We start from the raw sequence: 16351 nt of genomic DNA on the forward strand, positions 1-16351 counted from the left end.
GAGGGAAGCAAACAGGTTAGTGTTGTGCAAACGAGACCGGACAGTGACTGTGTGAGAGCTGGGGCTTAAGTGCAGGCAGTGATGAGGTGATGATGAGCTGCAGGTGTGTGTGATCAGTTTTTGGGAGAAGCTTTGCGTGGTGCTTGGGAGTGGGTGGAGCCTGGCGTGCTTGTGACAGGGGAGTTAGAAAATGAGCCTATTTTCAAAAAAGGTGGCATGTTCCTTTAATAAGGTGTTAAAGAGAACTCAATTCAATACTCTTGCTCTGCCTGAGAACCCAGAATAATTTTATTTACGTTAGTTAGGCTACTAGTTTTTGCTGAGATACCAAAATTGGTGTTGAGAATTATGACATTTCACTGGTATCAAAAAATTATAAATTGTAACAACCTTATTTCAAGCTAAAATAAATATATTTAGAAAAATATATAATTTGTGTGAAATAAAATTAGTTAAACGATTATGATATACAAGGTATTCATGTGACTTTGAGTCAAGGTATTTCCATGACCATACATGTTGTCAATTTAAGCATAATCTGTGTAAACTTGTACATGTAAACACTGTTGAAGTATGAATGTGATTCATTTGAATGTAGCAGAAGAACAGTGTTCAAGTTACCACAAGTGTATGCTTTTAATTTTTTTGTTATAGAAATCAAACACTAGGTTAGAATTTATATAAATATTTTATATACATTTTTATAAAATTGATATTTTGCTCTTTGATTACTTTTCTCCTCTTTCTCAAAGGCTCAGCTGAAGAAAGCAGTAAAGCTGCCCTTCATGAGATTAGCCTCAGACTAAAAGACAAATTAAAACAGGACCACAAGCGGATATTGGTTGGTAATTCACAGACAGGTCATCTGAAAAATCTGGATGATGTCTACACTGATTTATATGTGGTGGAGAATGAGACTGGAGGAAGATTGAATGAACATGAGGTGAGGCAGTTCGAATTTAATCTAAAACAATTTGATGCAAAAAAGAAACTGATCCAGTGCAATAACATTTTCAAAGTCCACAAGGATCAACAAAACAAAAAGGTGCTGACGATGGGGATCGCAGGCGTGGGAAAAACAGTCTCCATCAATAAATTCATCCTTGACTGGGCTGAAGGAAAAGAAAATCAGGATATAGTCTTCATTTTACCTCTGCCGTTTCGTGAGCTAAATTTGATCACAGAGAACTGCAGTCTCATGGGACTGATTAACAAATACTTCTTTAGTAGTCCTGAAGAGTTGCCCTCTCTTCCTGAAGGGGATGGAAAAGTCATGTTCATCTTTGATGGGCTGGATGAATGTCGCTTCCCTTTGAAATTTAAAGAGGGTGACAGAATTACAGATGTTCACAAAATAACATCAGTGAGTAAGATAGTTACAAGCCTGATCAAGAGACACCTTCTTCCCTCTGCTTTCATCTGGATCACATCCAGACCAGCAGCAGCCAGTTTGATACCCCGTGACTACATTGATCAAGTGACAGAGGTACGAGGATTCAACGATGAGCAGAAAGAGCAATACTTCAACAAAAACTGCAGACCTGAGGTTGCTATAAATCTCATCAGTCACATCAAGAAATCCAGGAGTCTCTATATCATGTGCCATATCCCTGTCTTCTGCTGGATCTCTCTCATTGTTCTTCAACCTCAACTGGCTCGAGAGAGCAATGACAAAAATCCCACAACTCTCACAGGGATGTACATAAACTTCTTTCTTACTCAGCAGCAACAAATGAAAACAAAATACAGTCCTGAACCTAAAGCCAATGCAAGGTCTTTTGATGAGATTATTCTGAAGCTTGGGAAACTGGCCTTTCAACAGCTGGAGAAAGGACATCTGCTTTTCTACAAGGAAGATCTTGAGGAATGTGGACTAGATGTCAGTGAAGTGTCTGTGTACTCTGGGTTATGCACTCAGATCTTTCAGGAAGAAAAGGCTGTTTCAACGAGAAGTGTGTTCAGCTTTGTACATCTCAGCGTCCAGGAATTCCTTGCTGCTCTTTATGTGTTTTTGATGGATAAAGATGAGAAAGCTGACCTATTTCTTCAATCCCGGAGAGAAAAACTGACATGGAAACTGTCCAAAAAGCCACTCTTTCAGCTTCACAAGGCTGTGATAAACAAGGCTTTACAAAGCAAGAATGGACACCTGGATCTTTTCCTCCGGTTCCTTCTGGGTCTCTCGCTGGAGTCCAATCAGAGTGACCTGAAGGAACTACTGCCAGAACTGAAACTGAAAACAGAGAATGTTAAAGACACTGTTGACTATATCAAACAGAAAATAGAGAAGGAGGAGTCGGTAGAGAGGACCATCAATCTCTTCCACTGTCTGAGTGAACTGAAAGATGACTTTGTGGAGGAAATCCAGAAGAACCTGAGCTCAGGAAGTCTTTCAGCACAGAATATCTCCTCTGCTCAGTGGTCTGGTCTGGTGTTTGTGCTCCTCATGTCAGAAGAGGCTCAAGAGATGTTTGAACTGCAGAAATACAGAAGATCTGATGAAGCACTGATGAGATTGCTGCCAGTGATCAAAAACACCAGAAGAGCACTGTAAGAGTCTCCTTTACATCCATTTATATTAGTGCTGTCAAAATTACTGCAATAACACATGCGTTTAATTCTTTTAGTTCAACACACTAAAAATATTTAATTCAACGCAGCATCGTTTTTTTCTGTTATCATTTGGTTAGTGGTACATTATATGATTACGTTCTTATGGGGGTTTCACACAGGATGCGGAATGCGCTACACTGGTCAGAGCAAAGTAGGTGGAGTTTTCAAACCTTTTTACGGGAGTTTTATACGTTATATAGTTCTTTATTCTATATCTAGTTATTTGATTGTTGTTCCAGCTTAAGCAAGCGATAGCACTAGCCCTGCTAGTAAGAAGAAGAAGAAAGAGAGCAGCAAGGAAGAAGAGGCTGTGGGTGCATGAAACCCTCAAGTCCAGGGAACAGTTTTGGGAATTCAGGCTCAATGTTTCCCACACATAGACTAATTCGTGGCTGCCACATATTGCGCCTCGTTATTCTTCTTTTTTTTTTTAAATGTTACGCTATTTAAAACACACATATTCGTTCAGCTGCATTTCCTTTCCTGCTCTCTATCTCTCTCTCTCTCTCTCTCTCTCTCTCTCTCTCTCTCTCTCTCTCTCTCTCTCTCTCTCACTCACGCACATCTCTTGCTCTCAAATGGCCAAACCTGCTTTTGATATGAAAGAGTCTAAGCTTTTAAAAATTTTAAAGTTTTAATACGAAATTCAAACAATAAATAGAGTTTTGGCGCTAATGTGGCAGTTAAAGCCAGAGGCGTTGAAAAACAGAGTTGCGACATGCTCTCATCTCCCGGCGGTGCGCGCGGTCATGTGGTTCACGGAGCTTTCAATAGTTCCTCACAAACTCGCGCTGTCAATGCATTTGAATGGATAGACAACAGTTACACTATACAGGTATTTGCAGCAATGTCTGGTAAACAGTACAGCATGGTGTGCATTGATTATTACGTCAACCATTTACAGTATCATTTTATTATATGGAGATGCAACATTGTTAACATTAATTTTAATGATTTTCTTGTTTTTAGCCTTCAGGTATTCCTTATTAATTGGTCCTTACTAACACTTATACTCATTGATGGTCAAATGTGACCATACACCTTAACTATTTTTCAATTAAATAAATGTTCTATATTTTAGTTTAATAATATTTATTTAATATTTTGAGGAGATCTTTTGGTATTAAATTCCTACTATTTGTGCAATAATTATGGTCCATTAATGACCATTTAATTAATTAAAATATCTTTCTTCTAATATTTTTCTTAATTAGTTAATAACTTACATCCTAATATTTTTAATGATACTTATATAAGTACACACAAGGGAATATTAATGAATGCGAGCAAATATAATTTCAGAAAGACGCCCACCAGTATCGTGTGAATAGACATCGCAAAATGCCAGCTTTGTCGAGTATTCTCATAAGAGCAGTCTGAAATGAGTAAAAAATGTATTGCGTAGTGTTCAGCAGCGGTCTCTGACAGATGTTAAAAGACGCCAGCCTTCTCAAGAAAAATAATCAACTCTGCCCCTTCCTGTAGTGGGATTTAACACTTTCAGACGAGTCCAACTTATCATCAAGCACCCAGATATTTATAGGTCCTCACAACCTCAACATCGACCCCCTCTACAGAGATCAGTTGGAAGGTGAAGTCTGAGCCTCCAAAAGTCCACCACCATCTCTTTGGTCTTAGAGGTGTTCAGCTGTAGATGATTAGCCATAAGGTTCCTGCATCACTGTCCACTCAGTACACTCAAAGTCCCTCAGGGCATCGTCTGCCTCAGGTGACCATTTCCTAAATTAATGTGTGGTTATGGGTTGTCTTCTCACAAGTGGTTTATACTGGGGCAGTATCAAGTTATGTTCAGATTTTCCCAGTGGTGGCAGGGGGGTGGCTCTCTCACAATAGCATAAAAGAGATTTTTTCCCAGTAGGGCAATTCACATTGCTCTACATCCCCGGAATTTACGCCTCAGTTCCTACGGTATTGGATGCACAATACTGGCGCGTCCCATTGAGCAGTGAGAAATCAATTGCTCCTTTGAATAAATAAGGTTTCCAGCACCAGTTTGAGAATAAGAAGGTGTCATATCCATGGTATATTTAAAAAGAGAAATAAAAATAAAGCCAGTTCATGACCCCTTTAAGTTCATTTAAATTAAAGCATTATTTTTTTTATAGCCTAATTAATGTTGAAATTGATAGCTTTCAATTATACTGTAATGTTGAATGTCTATCAATAAACAGCAGATGCTGGCTATTTTCACAGTTTGCGTTAGCCAGTAGTCCACGGCTAATAATAAACACCACTTTAACATGATATCTAACTAAAGGAAACGCTTTTAATACACATTTAGTAACAAAGTTAAACCATGCCTGTTTTAATGCTAGTAAAAGTGTGAGTACAAAGAAACGATCCACCCGCATGACTCTCAGCCATGGTGCCTTCATCTGTGCTGATCTGCGTCTCGAGCAGATGATGTAATTCAGAGGGAGGCGTGACCATGTCTGCTGAACGCTCCAGTTTATTGGCTCCACCCCCCATATCAAAACAGTGCCATGAAGTGAAACGCACAGAAAAGTGAAGCGCAAAGGGGAAACAGTATCGCAAACTCACATTTGAATGAAACGCAGAATAAAAGGAGCGTTGCAAATAAAATCTATTTTATTTTTATTTTGCAATTCTTTATTTTTGTTTGCAAATCTGTATTTTCTTTTGCAATACTTTATTCTTTTGCAAATATATGTGGCATTATTTTGACTCCATAAATATAGACCATAAGGTTTAAGAGCGGCAGACATTTTTATTAGGGTATGTCGTTTTCAGAAAATACTCAAAAATGGGGGAATTTACTGTGAGTAATTCTGAAGACCTTGATGAGCTTGTTCAGTTGTGTTTGAGTAGGGTTGGAACTAAACACTGCAGGACAGTGGCTCTCTAGAACAAAACTTGCCTACCCCTGGCCTAGACTGTTCAGAAGAATTAATACATGTAATCTGTGTGATGATACAATTGAAAAAATTTGTTTTAGCTTTGCTCACATCAACACAGTCAGAAAATTCTTTCAAGCTCCTGATTGTAAATGGTACCTAATAAGAATTACTATTGCTGTTTGTTTTGTTCTCAACACAGACTACGTAGTTGTAATCTCACTGCTCAGTGTTGTGAGAGTTTGTCTTCAGCTCTACAATCCTCAAACTCTGTCCTGAAAGAGCTGGACCTGAGTAACAATGATCTTCAGGATTCGGGAGTGAAGCTTATTTCTGATGGAATGAAGAGTCCAAACTGTCAGCTGGAGATACTAAGGTTTGAGTTCAAATACTTTTTTTTTTTTTTTGCAATAAGTTAATTATTTAAAAACAATCACACTGTTAAGATTTATTCTATATTCAATTACCTTGTTTTTCTTCTTCAGATTTCCCACATGTCATCTGACTGCTCAGTGTTGTGAGAGTTTGTCTTCAGTTCTACAATCCTCAAACTCTGTCCTGAGAGAGCTGGACCTGAGTAACAATGATCTTAAGGATTTAGGAGTGAAGATTCTTTCTGATGGAATGAAGAGTCCAAACTGTCAGCTGAAGATACTAAGGTTTGAGTTCAATTACTGATGTGAGAATCATTGAGCCTACATTTACATAAAACAATACACTGATTTAAAATTTGTAAGTTTTTCTCCACAAAGCCAATAATAAATAAATAATTAAAATTAAGATACAATTTATACAAAACGAAATTCACTGTAAAGAAATCAATTCACTTTCTCAAAAAAAAATTACTTTCTATAAAACAAAACTCCAGAATCATTTATTTAGAATGTAGTCAACAAAGGCCTATTATATTTAAAATTATCAAAAGATTTGACTACACTGCAAAAAATGCTCTTCTTATTTAGTTGAAAATTGTACTTATCTAGTAAATGCATCTTGATTTAAGAATGTTTAACCTGATAAGCTTCATGAGCGCGTGCACGGGTTGAAGCGCTATTTTTAGCACGAGTGTAATGTTTGTTAATAGATTTAACGTAAAAAAACATCATTAATCTTGACAAACTATATATCATTCTAAAGGTCTAAACCTCAAGCATCGAGGACAGACCACTGTTTTTCATTGAAAAGCTTATAACGGCTGTATTTTTGCATCAATGTAAGCAATACACATCAACGATTTTATAAATAAAAACAGAGTACATACCTTTAGTGTCCTAATTACGAGCCACACACGCATCCATTGCAAACAATTCCAGAACGAATGGAAAGGTGAGGGTCCACTGAATAACATCCCATAGAGCATTTTAATCCAACGAAACAATAACGGTGTAATATTGATGGTTAATCCTTTGTTTACATTGCATTTCTGCGGAGCGAAGTATCATACTAGACTGTTATGCAATAAAATAATGCACCAAAAACAGTCTCCCGGTAGAATAAAGTGGCATGGGTTTAAAGCTTAGAATGTTACGAACAAAATCCAACTAACCCCACTCAAAAACATGCAAAGATAGCCGCGATATAGTCAAAAATATCCAACCATAGCGATCGTTTTATCTGATGTCATGACGTGCTCATCCAATGATAATGTCTGTTTATCTGGAGCCAATAAAAGCATTGAATCGTCATGACTGACAGAAAATGTAGCCAATGAGCACACGATTCCAACGAGACCTTGCATGTGTATGTTTGTCACATGGGCGTGAATATTTATTCATCTGAATGTGCCAATGTGGCGCTATCTCCGACGAGATGCAGCGAGCCTGACACCCCCCATCTGACAGCTAAAAGCTAACGCGCTAGTAAACAAACAGAGGTCTCTTTGTAGTAACTGTTTGCTAATCTTACTAACTGGACGGAATGTATTATCCAATGGATCGTCAAAAGAAGTTTTTATTGAGCTGAAGATGCTTTATTTGAGCTCACTCGAAGCAGCGATGTGAAAAAGGAGAGTGAACACAGCGGTGACGGTGCTTGTTGACAGAGAAGTTGATCCAATAACACACCGGTGAGTTGCTATGTGTAGTTGTTTATGTATATTGAGAATGTGTGTGAGAATGTATGTATTTTATTGTTTCTGTGTGCTAGAAAAAATGCAATATACCAGTATGCATTATACATATGCTGATATTTTGCATTTTTCCTAGCACACATGGGGAAAAAGTATATAATTTTTCCCCATGTGTGTGTAAATAAAACATATATATATATATATAACACATGTAATTGTTTATATATATATATATATATATATATATATATATATATATATATATATATATATATATATATATATTGAGACTGTATTTATTTTATGTTTTTCCTGTGTGCTAGAAAAATTACAATATACCAGTATGCATTATACATATGCTGATATTTTGCATTTTTCCTAGCACACATGGGGAAAAAGTATATATAATTTTTCCCCATGTGTGTGTAAATAAAACATATATATATATATAACACATGTAATTGTTTATATATATATATATATATATATATATATATATATATATATATATATATATATATATATATATATATATATATATATATATATATATATATATATATATTGAGACTGTATTTATTTTATGTTTTTCCTGTGTGCTAGAAAAATTACAATATACCAGTATAGATTATACATATACTGATATTTAGCATTTTTTCTAGCACACACAGAAAAAAAAAAAATATATATATATAATATATAAAATGCATTTTTTTCCCCTGTGCTACAAAAACAAATTGACGAAAAAAGAAAAGTTCTGGACGGCCGACCATCTGTGTGATTGTTGAATGCTCACTGTTTCACCGGCCATTATATTGATTGTAGGACTGTGTGCGAATGTATGGGCCGCCGTCAATATGAATGCTCACTGTATAGCCGGCCGTTAGATTGATGCTTGGGCTGTGTGAGAATGTATGGGCCGCCGTCAATATGAATGCTGTCTAACCGACTGCCCATCAGTTTCATTGTTCATGGGATGGCCTGTAATTAGAGTGAATGATGACAGTGTGATTGTTGATTGAATGGGCAAACTATACAGAAATAGGACATGCAGTGCTAATTCTCATTCCTTTCCTTGCCATTCTACAGGCATCAGGTTGAGTCTTCAGATGAGCTATGGCATCCAAGCACCAGCCAACCAGCAGAAAAGAGAAGAACGCTTTCAGATTCTTCAAGATCTGCACTTGCTGTTGTAGACCTGAATCCGCCAGTAAAAGGCCAGTAAATGTTTTTTTTTTTTACATTTGCAAATTGTGTGTGTTTTTATAGCTATATATTTATATTATATTGTTATTTATATTACTAGTTATATTTATAGTTATTATACTTATATTACTTGTTGTATTTTCAGTTGCAAAGAAGTTTAGCTCTTTTTTATTAATATTTCATTTTTATTATATTTTTATAAGTTCTGTTGTACAAATAAATCACTAATACAAAGTCTTATGGTTCTGCCTATTATTTTATAGTTGAAAAAGCATTCAAGCATCATATATGATGGCTAAAACAGCTTGCAGTACACTTCATAACATTAGGTTATCAAGTCTCCTGTAGGTTTCTTGGCACCTGGACATATTCTTAGAAAAAAGCATGCAGGAACCCCATTTTTCATGATATCTTCGTCAAATTTTAAATATAAACTGATGAGACTTTTGCCTTTCAATTCATTAACTAACTGGATTCCTCCAGGCTTATTTTCATATATTTTTACATCAAATAATAAAGTGTTCATTGTAGCACAAATCATCTTCAAGACACTTCAACTTCTATAACTGTTTGTCTTTCTAAGTTTTTTTCTACTTTAATGTTTGGGTAATAAACTGTAAAGTGTCTTCTTTTTAAAGATGTCTAAATTGTGCATGTAGTGCAAATTGTTTAGCAACTGCAATTGTTTTAGTTGGGAGATGTCATTTCTGGGGATGTGCCTCAAGCAGGCGGAGGGAGAAATGGAACAGACATAGTCTTGGAAAAAAGCTTGCAGGAACCACATTTTTCATTATATCTTCCTCAAACTTGAAATATAAACTGATAAGTCGTGTGGCTTTCAATCCATAACTGAACTGGATTCCTCCAGGTCTATTTTCATATATTTTTACATGAAATAATACAACATTCTGTGTAGTGCAAATAATTTTTGAGGCATTTCAACTATTATAATTTTTTATCTGTTTGAGAATTATCAACTCTGATTGCTTTTTAGTAGAGTCCCAAGTGTCTTCTTTCCAAAGATACCTTAATTGTGCCTGTAGCACACTGTTCTCAGGAGCTATAATTGTTTTAATTCAGGTAGGTCGTTTTCAGCTGTGAGCCCCAAAGTGGGGTTGCAGTTTAACAGGTTAAATATTTAGACTAGAAACAAGACACAAATTACTAAGAAGAGCATTTTTTCTAAATTTTTTGTACTATTTTTTTATGTTTTTGAAAGTCGTCTAATGCTAAAAAAATAAATAATAAATAATTAAAATTAAGATAAAATTTATACAAAACGAAATTTAAAGAACTTTAAAGAAAGTAATTCACTTTCTACAAAACAAAAAAATTAACTTTCTACAAAACAAAACTCGATATTAACTCGATAAAACAAACTTTGATATTAAATAAAAAAATTACATTAGGCTATAATATATAAACATCAATATGAAGAAAAATAAGTTTGACTGGTACTATATTTATAGCATCTGAGCAGACATTTGTGAATAAAAGCTTTACTGCTGTGACACTAGGCTCTTTTACAATAAACACATTATAATCTGTCCAAAACAGGCCAAATAAATCTTGTCTAAACAGTGTTGCATGTATGACATGCAGCAGGATTCATATTTAAACGGTCTTTGTGCATTTAATATTCACAGTTGCTAACAGAATAAACTTAACAGAATAAAGCCTACCTTATAATCAGCCCTTGCTTTAAGAAATGAACAGCTTTTCATGAGGAGAATTATGGCTCAATGCGTGTCAAAACGATGTAGCTGAAGTAACGTTACAGCGCTTACACTAGATGTGTTTGTATGAATTGATGTGTTGGCGTCGATTCTGGATCGTCAGTATTTGAATCTGAAAGAGCTTGTGCTCCGTGGGCGTGGTTGCATTAGCGGATAATGAAGTGGCTGGCAAAAGATTGACATCTATCACTTTTCAACCAGATTACATAAACACAGCATATTTGTTTTCGATTTGGTTTACGTTGTTTAAAAACCTGACATTTCAGTGTTTCTTTAGACATATATCTCATGTTTGTGAGACAAGTATTCACTAAGCTAGAGGTCCTTTTCTGAAGACTATCTGAATTAATGTCTTTGAGAGAGGCTGCAGATCACACATCATGTTTGTTTTCTTTATTTTGCAAAAAGCTAAACACTTTGTATTTATTGTGACTGTACACAAAAAAATAGAAACTTAACAGATCATAATGATGTATAACACTTGCCTGAATGATAAAAAACGTTTCGGTTACGGATGTAACCCTCGTGCCCTGAGGAGGGAACGGAGACGTAACATTAGTGACTAACGAATGGGGGTTTCGCTTAGAAGCCTATAATCTTCGAGATCTTAGAAAACGCCCAATGGCAGTGCCAATGCCATAACTCCGCCCCACAGCATGGGTATAAATAGGAAGTAGGTGGCAATATCGCATTACGTTACCTGCTGAGGAGCCAAGACTGAACTCCCGTTCCAGCAAGCAACACAGCGGATGTGGTAAAGGGACGTTACGTCTCCGTTCCCTCCTCAGGGAATGAGGGTTACATCCGTAACCGAGACGTTCCCTTTCGTTCAGTCACTACGACGTAACGTTAGTGACTAACGAATGGGGGTCCCAATATAATCACGCCACTCAGCTGTCTTCCAGTGCCCTGCGTAAGTGCGAGTGCCCTGTCGTAAGACTAGTACGGACGAAGGACTCCCACTTAACACAGGAATACCAAGGTACACTGGGAAGCATATTCCAGTGAGGAAATGCCAAGATGCCTACCCGTAGGGAGGACTTAGAAAATACACATATGACCCGCTAAGGGCTGCATATGGAAAACTCTGGGGTACCAGCCGAAGGTGGATTTTTAACCCCAGGGGTGGCAGGCACTTGCCAAGGGAAAGACACCTGCTCACAGAGGAGGCTTACGGTGGAAATACTCGTGTTGGGGTCGCCGGAGGGGAACCATGCACACGGGGCACCTGGCTGAACACGAGGGTCTGGGCTCAAGAGAGGGCAGACTGAACTGGTGTCAGCTTAAGAGATTGCAGGAGGAACTCAGGGCTTTCGGGGAAGCTTACCTGAGGAGAAATCGCACGTATCCAGTCCGTGGAGTGAAATGGCGAGCAAGCGAAGACACCTGAGCCTGGTCCATTACAGGCCACTAGTAGAGGCGAGTACATAGTCGGACACTGGCTCCACTCGGAGATTGTAGAATCTGGCGAATGTGTTAGGTGTCGCCCAGCCTGCAGCTCTGCAGATGTCTGTTAGCAAGGTGCCATGCGCTAGAGCCCAAGAGGAGGCCACACTCCGGGTGGAGTGGGCCCTAACCCCAAGGGGACATGGTCGACCTTGCTGCTGGTAAGCCAAAACAATGGTGTCCACTATCCAGTGAGGCAGCCTTTGCTTTGAGAGAGCTCTTCCCTTCCGCTCTCTCCACCATAACATACAAAGAGCTGGTCTGAGGTCCTGAAACACTGCATCCTATCTACGTAAGCGCAGAGAGCGCGTACTGGACAGAGCAGTGCCAAGGCTGGGTCTGCCTCCTCCAAAGGCAGCGCTTGCAGGTTCACCACCGCCCGGTTCGGAACCAAATAATATAATATGAACACAGTCCAGCAGGGGCACAGGGAGGGGGGAGCAATCGAACTCGGGTTCAGTCCAGGCAATCGAACCAAGTGTGAAAGCACCCTCAAAGGGGGACCTCTGCAGAGCATCTAAGACTACTGAGAGGTCCCAAGAGGGTACGAGGGGAGAACGAGGCGGATTTAGTCTCCTCGCTCCCCTGAGGAACTGAATGACCAGGTCGTGCTGACTTACCTTTTTGTCCCCCAAGAGGTCGTGGTGGGCAGATATTGCGGCACGTAAACTTTAAGGGTGGATGGAGACAGCCTTCGCTCCAACCCTTCTTGGAGGAACGAGAGCACGGACCCGATCGAGCATTTCCAGGGGTCTTCTTGGCGGGAAGAACACCAGGTGACGAAGAGGTTCCACTTCAACGTATAGGCATGCTGAGTGGATTCTGCCCTAGCGGAAGTGATGGTCGCCACCACCGTAGGTGGTAGGGAACTCAAACCTGCCGTGTCCCGTCCAGAAGCCACACGTGGAGGTTCCAGAGGTTGGGACTCGGGTGCAAAAGGGTGCCCCGTCTCTGAGTAAGGAGGTCGCGTCTCAGAGGAATAGGCCAGGGAGGGGCTGTCGCAAGGAGTAAGAGTTCGGGGAACCAGGTCCGGCCGTGCCAGTACGGGGCGACCAAAAGGACCTGCTCCTTGTCCTCCCTGATCTTGCACAAGAGCTGTGCGAGAAGGCTCACTGGGGGGAACGCATATTTGCATAGGCCCCGCGGCCAGCTGTGCGCCAGTGCATCCGTGCCGAGCGTGCCCTCGGTCAGGGAATAGAACAGGCTGCAATGGGAAGAGTCGTGGGAGGCAAACAGATCTATCTGTGCATCGCCGAACTGTTCCCAAATCAGCTGGACCATCTGGGGACGGAGTCTCCATTCTCCCGGAAGTGGCTGAAGCCGTGAGAGCTCATCGGCTGCACGGTTCAGAACTCCCGGAATATGGACAGCACGAAGGGACCTCAGGCGCTTCTGACTCCATAAAACGAGATGGGGGGCGAGTTGAGACATACGGCGGGAGCTTAGACCGCCCTGGTGGTTGATGTACGCTACAATGGCCGTGTTGTCTGTTCTGACCAGTACATGTTGACCCTTCAACAACGCTCAGAAGCAGTGCAGGGCGAACCGTACTGCCAGCAACTCGAGGCAATTGACATGCAGAAGGCGCAGGGGTCCTGTCCAGGAGCCCGCGGCTGCTTGTCCATTGCACATGGCACCCCAACCCGTGGCAGAGGCATCAGTCGATACAACATGTCTGGAAACTCGTTCTAAGGGCACACCGGCCCGTAGAAAACTGAGGTTCGACCACGGGGTGTATGTCTGGAGGCAGGCCCGGGTTATTTGGACCCGGAGCGTGCCAGACTGCCATGCCCATCTCAGGACTCGATCGCGAAGCCAATGCTGAAGCGGTCTCATATGAAGCAATCCGAGCGGCGTCACCACGGCTGCAGATGCCATATGCCCCAGGAGCCTCTGAAACAGTTTCAGTGGAACCGCACTCTTGCTCTCGATTTGACGGAGGCAAGTCAGCAGAGACTGCGCGCGCGCGCCCCCGAAAGCTGCGCGTACATGGTGACCGAGTCGATGTCCATAGCGAGAAAAGAGATCCTCTGCACTGGGCAGAGTTTGCTCTTCTCCCAGTTGACCCGAAGGCCCAGACGGGGCCCCGACGGGCTGGAGTGTTGGAGCACTAGATCTCTGTGTTCGCACACCAACGCTCGAGAGTGGCCCAGTATGAGCCAGTCGTCGAGGTAGTATATATAGGGGGTTCGTGGACAAAAGCCCATGTTAATCGATTGCCATTGGGCGCATAATGACTGCGAGGGATCGTAGTGCCAATTGGGAGTCCAAATGCCTGCTTTTTAATTGACCAAACTGACGTTTCGTGATTACCCCTTGCCCGCAGATTGCCCCGGGACAGGGGGTATTTGTACCATATAGGGGGCGCTGTCGAGGGCAAATACCCCCCCCCCCCACATCCACGAACCCACTATTTGTCCAATTACCCACTAAAGTGGGCAAATGACCCCAGGACCCCCGCTGACCCACCCCCCCACCCCCCCCCCACGTCCACGAACCCACTATTTGTCCAATTACCCACTAAAGTGGGCAAATGACCCCAGGACCCCCGCTGACCCACCCCCCACCCCCCCCACATCCACGGACCAACTATTTGTCCGATTACCCACTAATTTTACGGACCGCCCCTGTTCGGACACGGAAGGTCGTTGGATCTTGAGATCTGAGATCCGGAGGCTCAGTGGGCCCCCAACTCGGGGCCTCGAATCGCGGAGCTCTGCAACATTCCAATTTTTTTCCCTACACCCTAGGGTCACGCCCTTTGGGTATGTTGCTCAGGGCCCCCCCAGGAGCCACTGTGCAAAATCTGGGGCCCCTGGGACCTTTCTGTAAAAATCCCACCTACCCATTAAACTAATGCGTTTGCCATAGTGGGTTCACGGATGTGTACGAAACGGCTTGGGAAAGGCCGATTGACTAGGGGAGGCCATTTTTCTTCTCGCCACGTTCCCCTGAGTCGGGCGGTCAAGTTTGGTGGCCTTTCGACCTCGTTCAGGGGTCAAAAGGTCAATAAAGGGACGAACGTCCACCAAAGGCCTACGCGTTTAATGGGAGCAATGCGGGGCTCCCATACGGAGATGGAGGGTCGTGGCCCCTTGAGGTTTGAGATTCCTACTCTCCAGGGGCCCCCGACTGATGGACCTGAAGCACGAAACTCTAGGACCTTCCTGAAAAAAGTGCCCCTCCCCCACCATCAAACCATTTTTGACTCAAAAGGCTTTTAGATGGTATGAGTGTTAGAGGCCTGAGGTCAATATTAGGGTTAGAAGTTGAAAAAGAGTTCTCTTTGCTCTAGGGCCACGCCCTTTGGGTATGTTGCTCAGGGCCCCCCCAGGAGCCACTGTGCCAAATCTGGGGCCCCTGGGACCTTTCTGTAAAAATCCCACCCACCCATTAAACTAATGCGTTTGCCACAGTGGGTTCACGGATGTGTACGAAACGGCTTGGGAAGGGCCGATCGACTAGGGGACGCCATTTTTCTTCTCGCCACGTTCCCCTGAGTCGGGCGGTCAAGTTTGGTGGCCCTTCGACCTCGTTCAGGGGTCAAAAGGTCAAAAAAGGGACGAACGACCACCATATTAGGGTTAGAAGTTGAAAAGGATTTCTCTTTGCTCTAGGGCCACGCCCTTTGGGTATGTTGCTCAGGGCCCCCCCAGGAGCCACTGTGCCAAATCTGGGGCCCCTGGGACCTTTCTGTAAAAATCCCACCCACCCATTAAACTAATGCGTTTGCCACAGTGGGTTCACGGATGTGTACGAAACGGCTTGGGAAGGGCCGATCGACTAGGGGAGGCCCTTTTTCTTCTCGCCACGTTCCCCTGAGTCAGGCGGTCAAGTTTGGTGGCCCTTCGACCTCGTTCAGGGGTCAAAAGGTCAAAAAAGGGACGAACGTCCACCAATAGCCTACACGTTTAATGGGAGCGAGGCGGGGCTCCCATACGGAGGAGGAAGGTCGTGGCGACTTGATGTTGGGGATTCCGAATCTCCAGGGGCCCCCGACTGACGGGGCCAGAGCCCGAAACCCTGGCATGTTCCTGACAGAAGTGCCCCAATTTTATCCAACTTTGACTCAAAAGGCTCTTAGATGGTATGAGTGTTAGAGGCCTGAGGTCAATATTAGGGTTAGAAGTTGAAAAAGAGTTCTCTTTGCTCTAGGGCCACGCCCTTTAGGTATGTTGCTCAGGGCCCCCCCAGGAGCCACTGTGCCAAATCTGGGGCCCCTGGGACCTTTCTGTAAAAATCCCACCCACCCATTAAACTAATGCGTTTGCCACAGTGGGTTCACGGATGTGTACGAAACGGCTTGGGAAGGGCCGATCGACTAGGGGACGCCATTTTTCTTCTCGCCACGTTCCCCTGAGTCGGGCGGTCAAGTTTGGTGGCCCTTCGACCTCGTTCAGGGGTCA

General features: G+C 42.1%; 1 protein-coding gene across 1 annotated transcript in view; it reads left to right on the forward strand.

Annotated features, from left to right (window-relative positions):
* The window catches only part of LOC307126549 (NACHT, LRR and PYD domains-containing protein 3-like), a gene marked incomplete at both ends in the record, with an annotated part of 82444 nt that overhangs the window by 16315 nt on the left and 49778 nt on the right, over positions 1 to 16351 (forward strand). Inside the window, 3 exons of the mRNA XM_079817133.1 lie at positions 753 to 2550; positions 5692 to 5865; positions 5975 to 6148. Of these exons, the coding sequence (XP_079673259.1) occupies positions 753 to 2550; positions 5692 to 5865; positions 5975 to 6148 (2146 nt within the window). The remainder of the gene's footprint in view (positions 1 to 752; positions 2551 to 5691; positions 5866 to 5974; positions 6149 to 16351) is intronic.

Source organism: Gobio gobio (genome assembly GCF_949357685.1).
Source record: "Gobio gobio genome assembly, chromosome: 5".
In the NCBI taxonomy this organism is placed as follows: Eukaryota; Metazoa; Chordata; class Actinopteri; order Cypriniformes; family Gobionidae; genus Gobio; species Gobio gobio.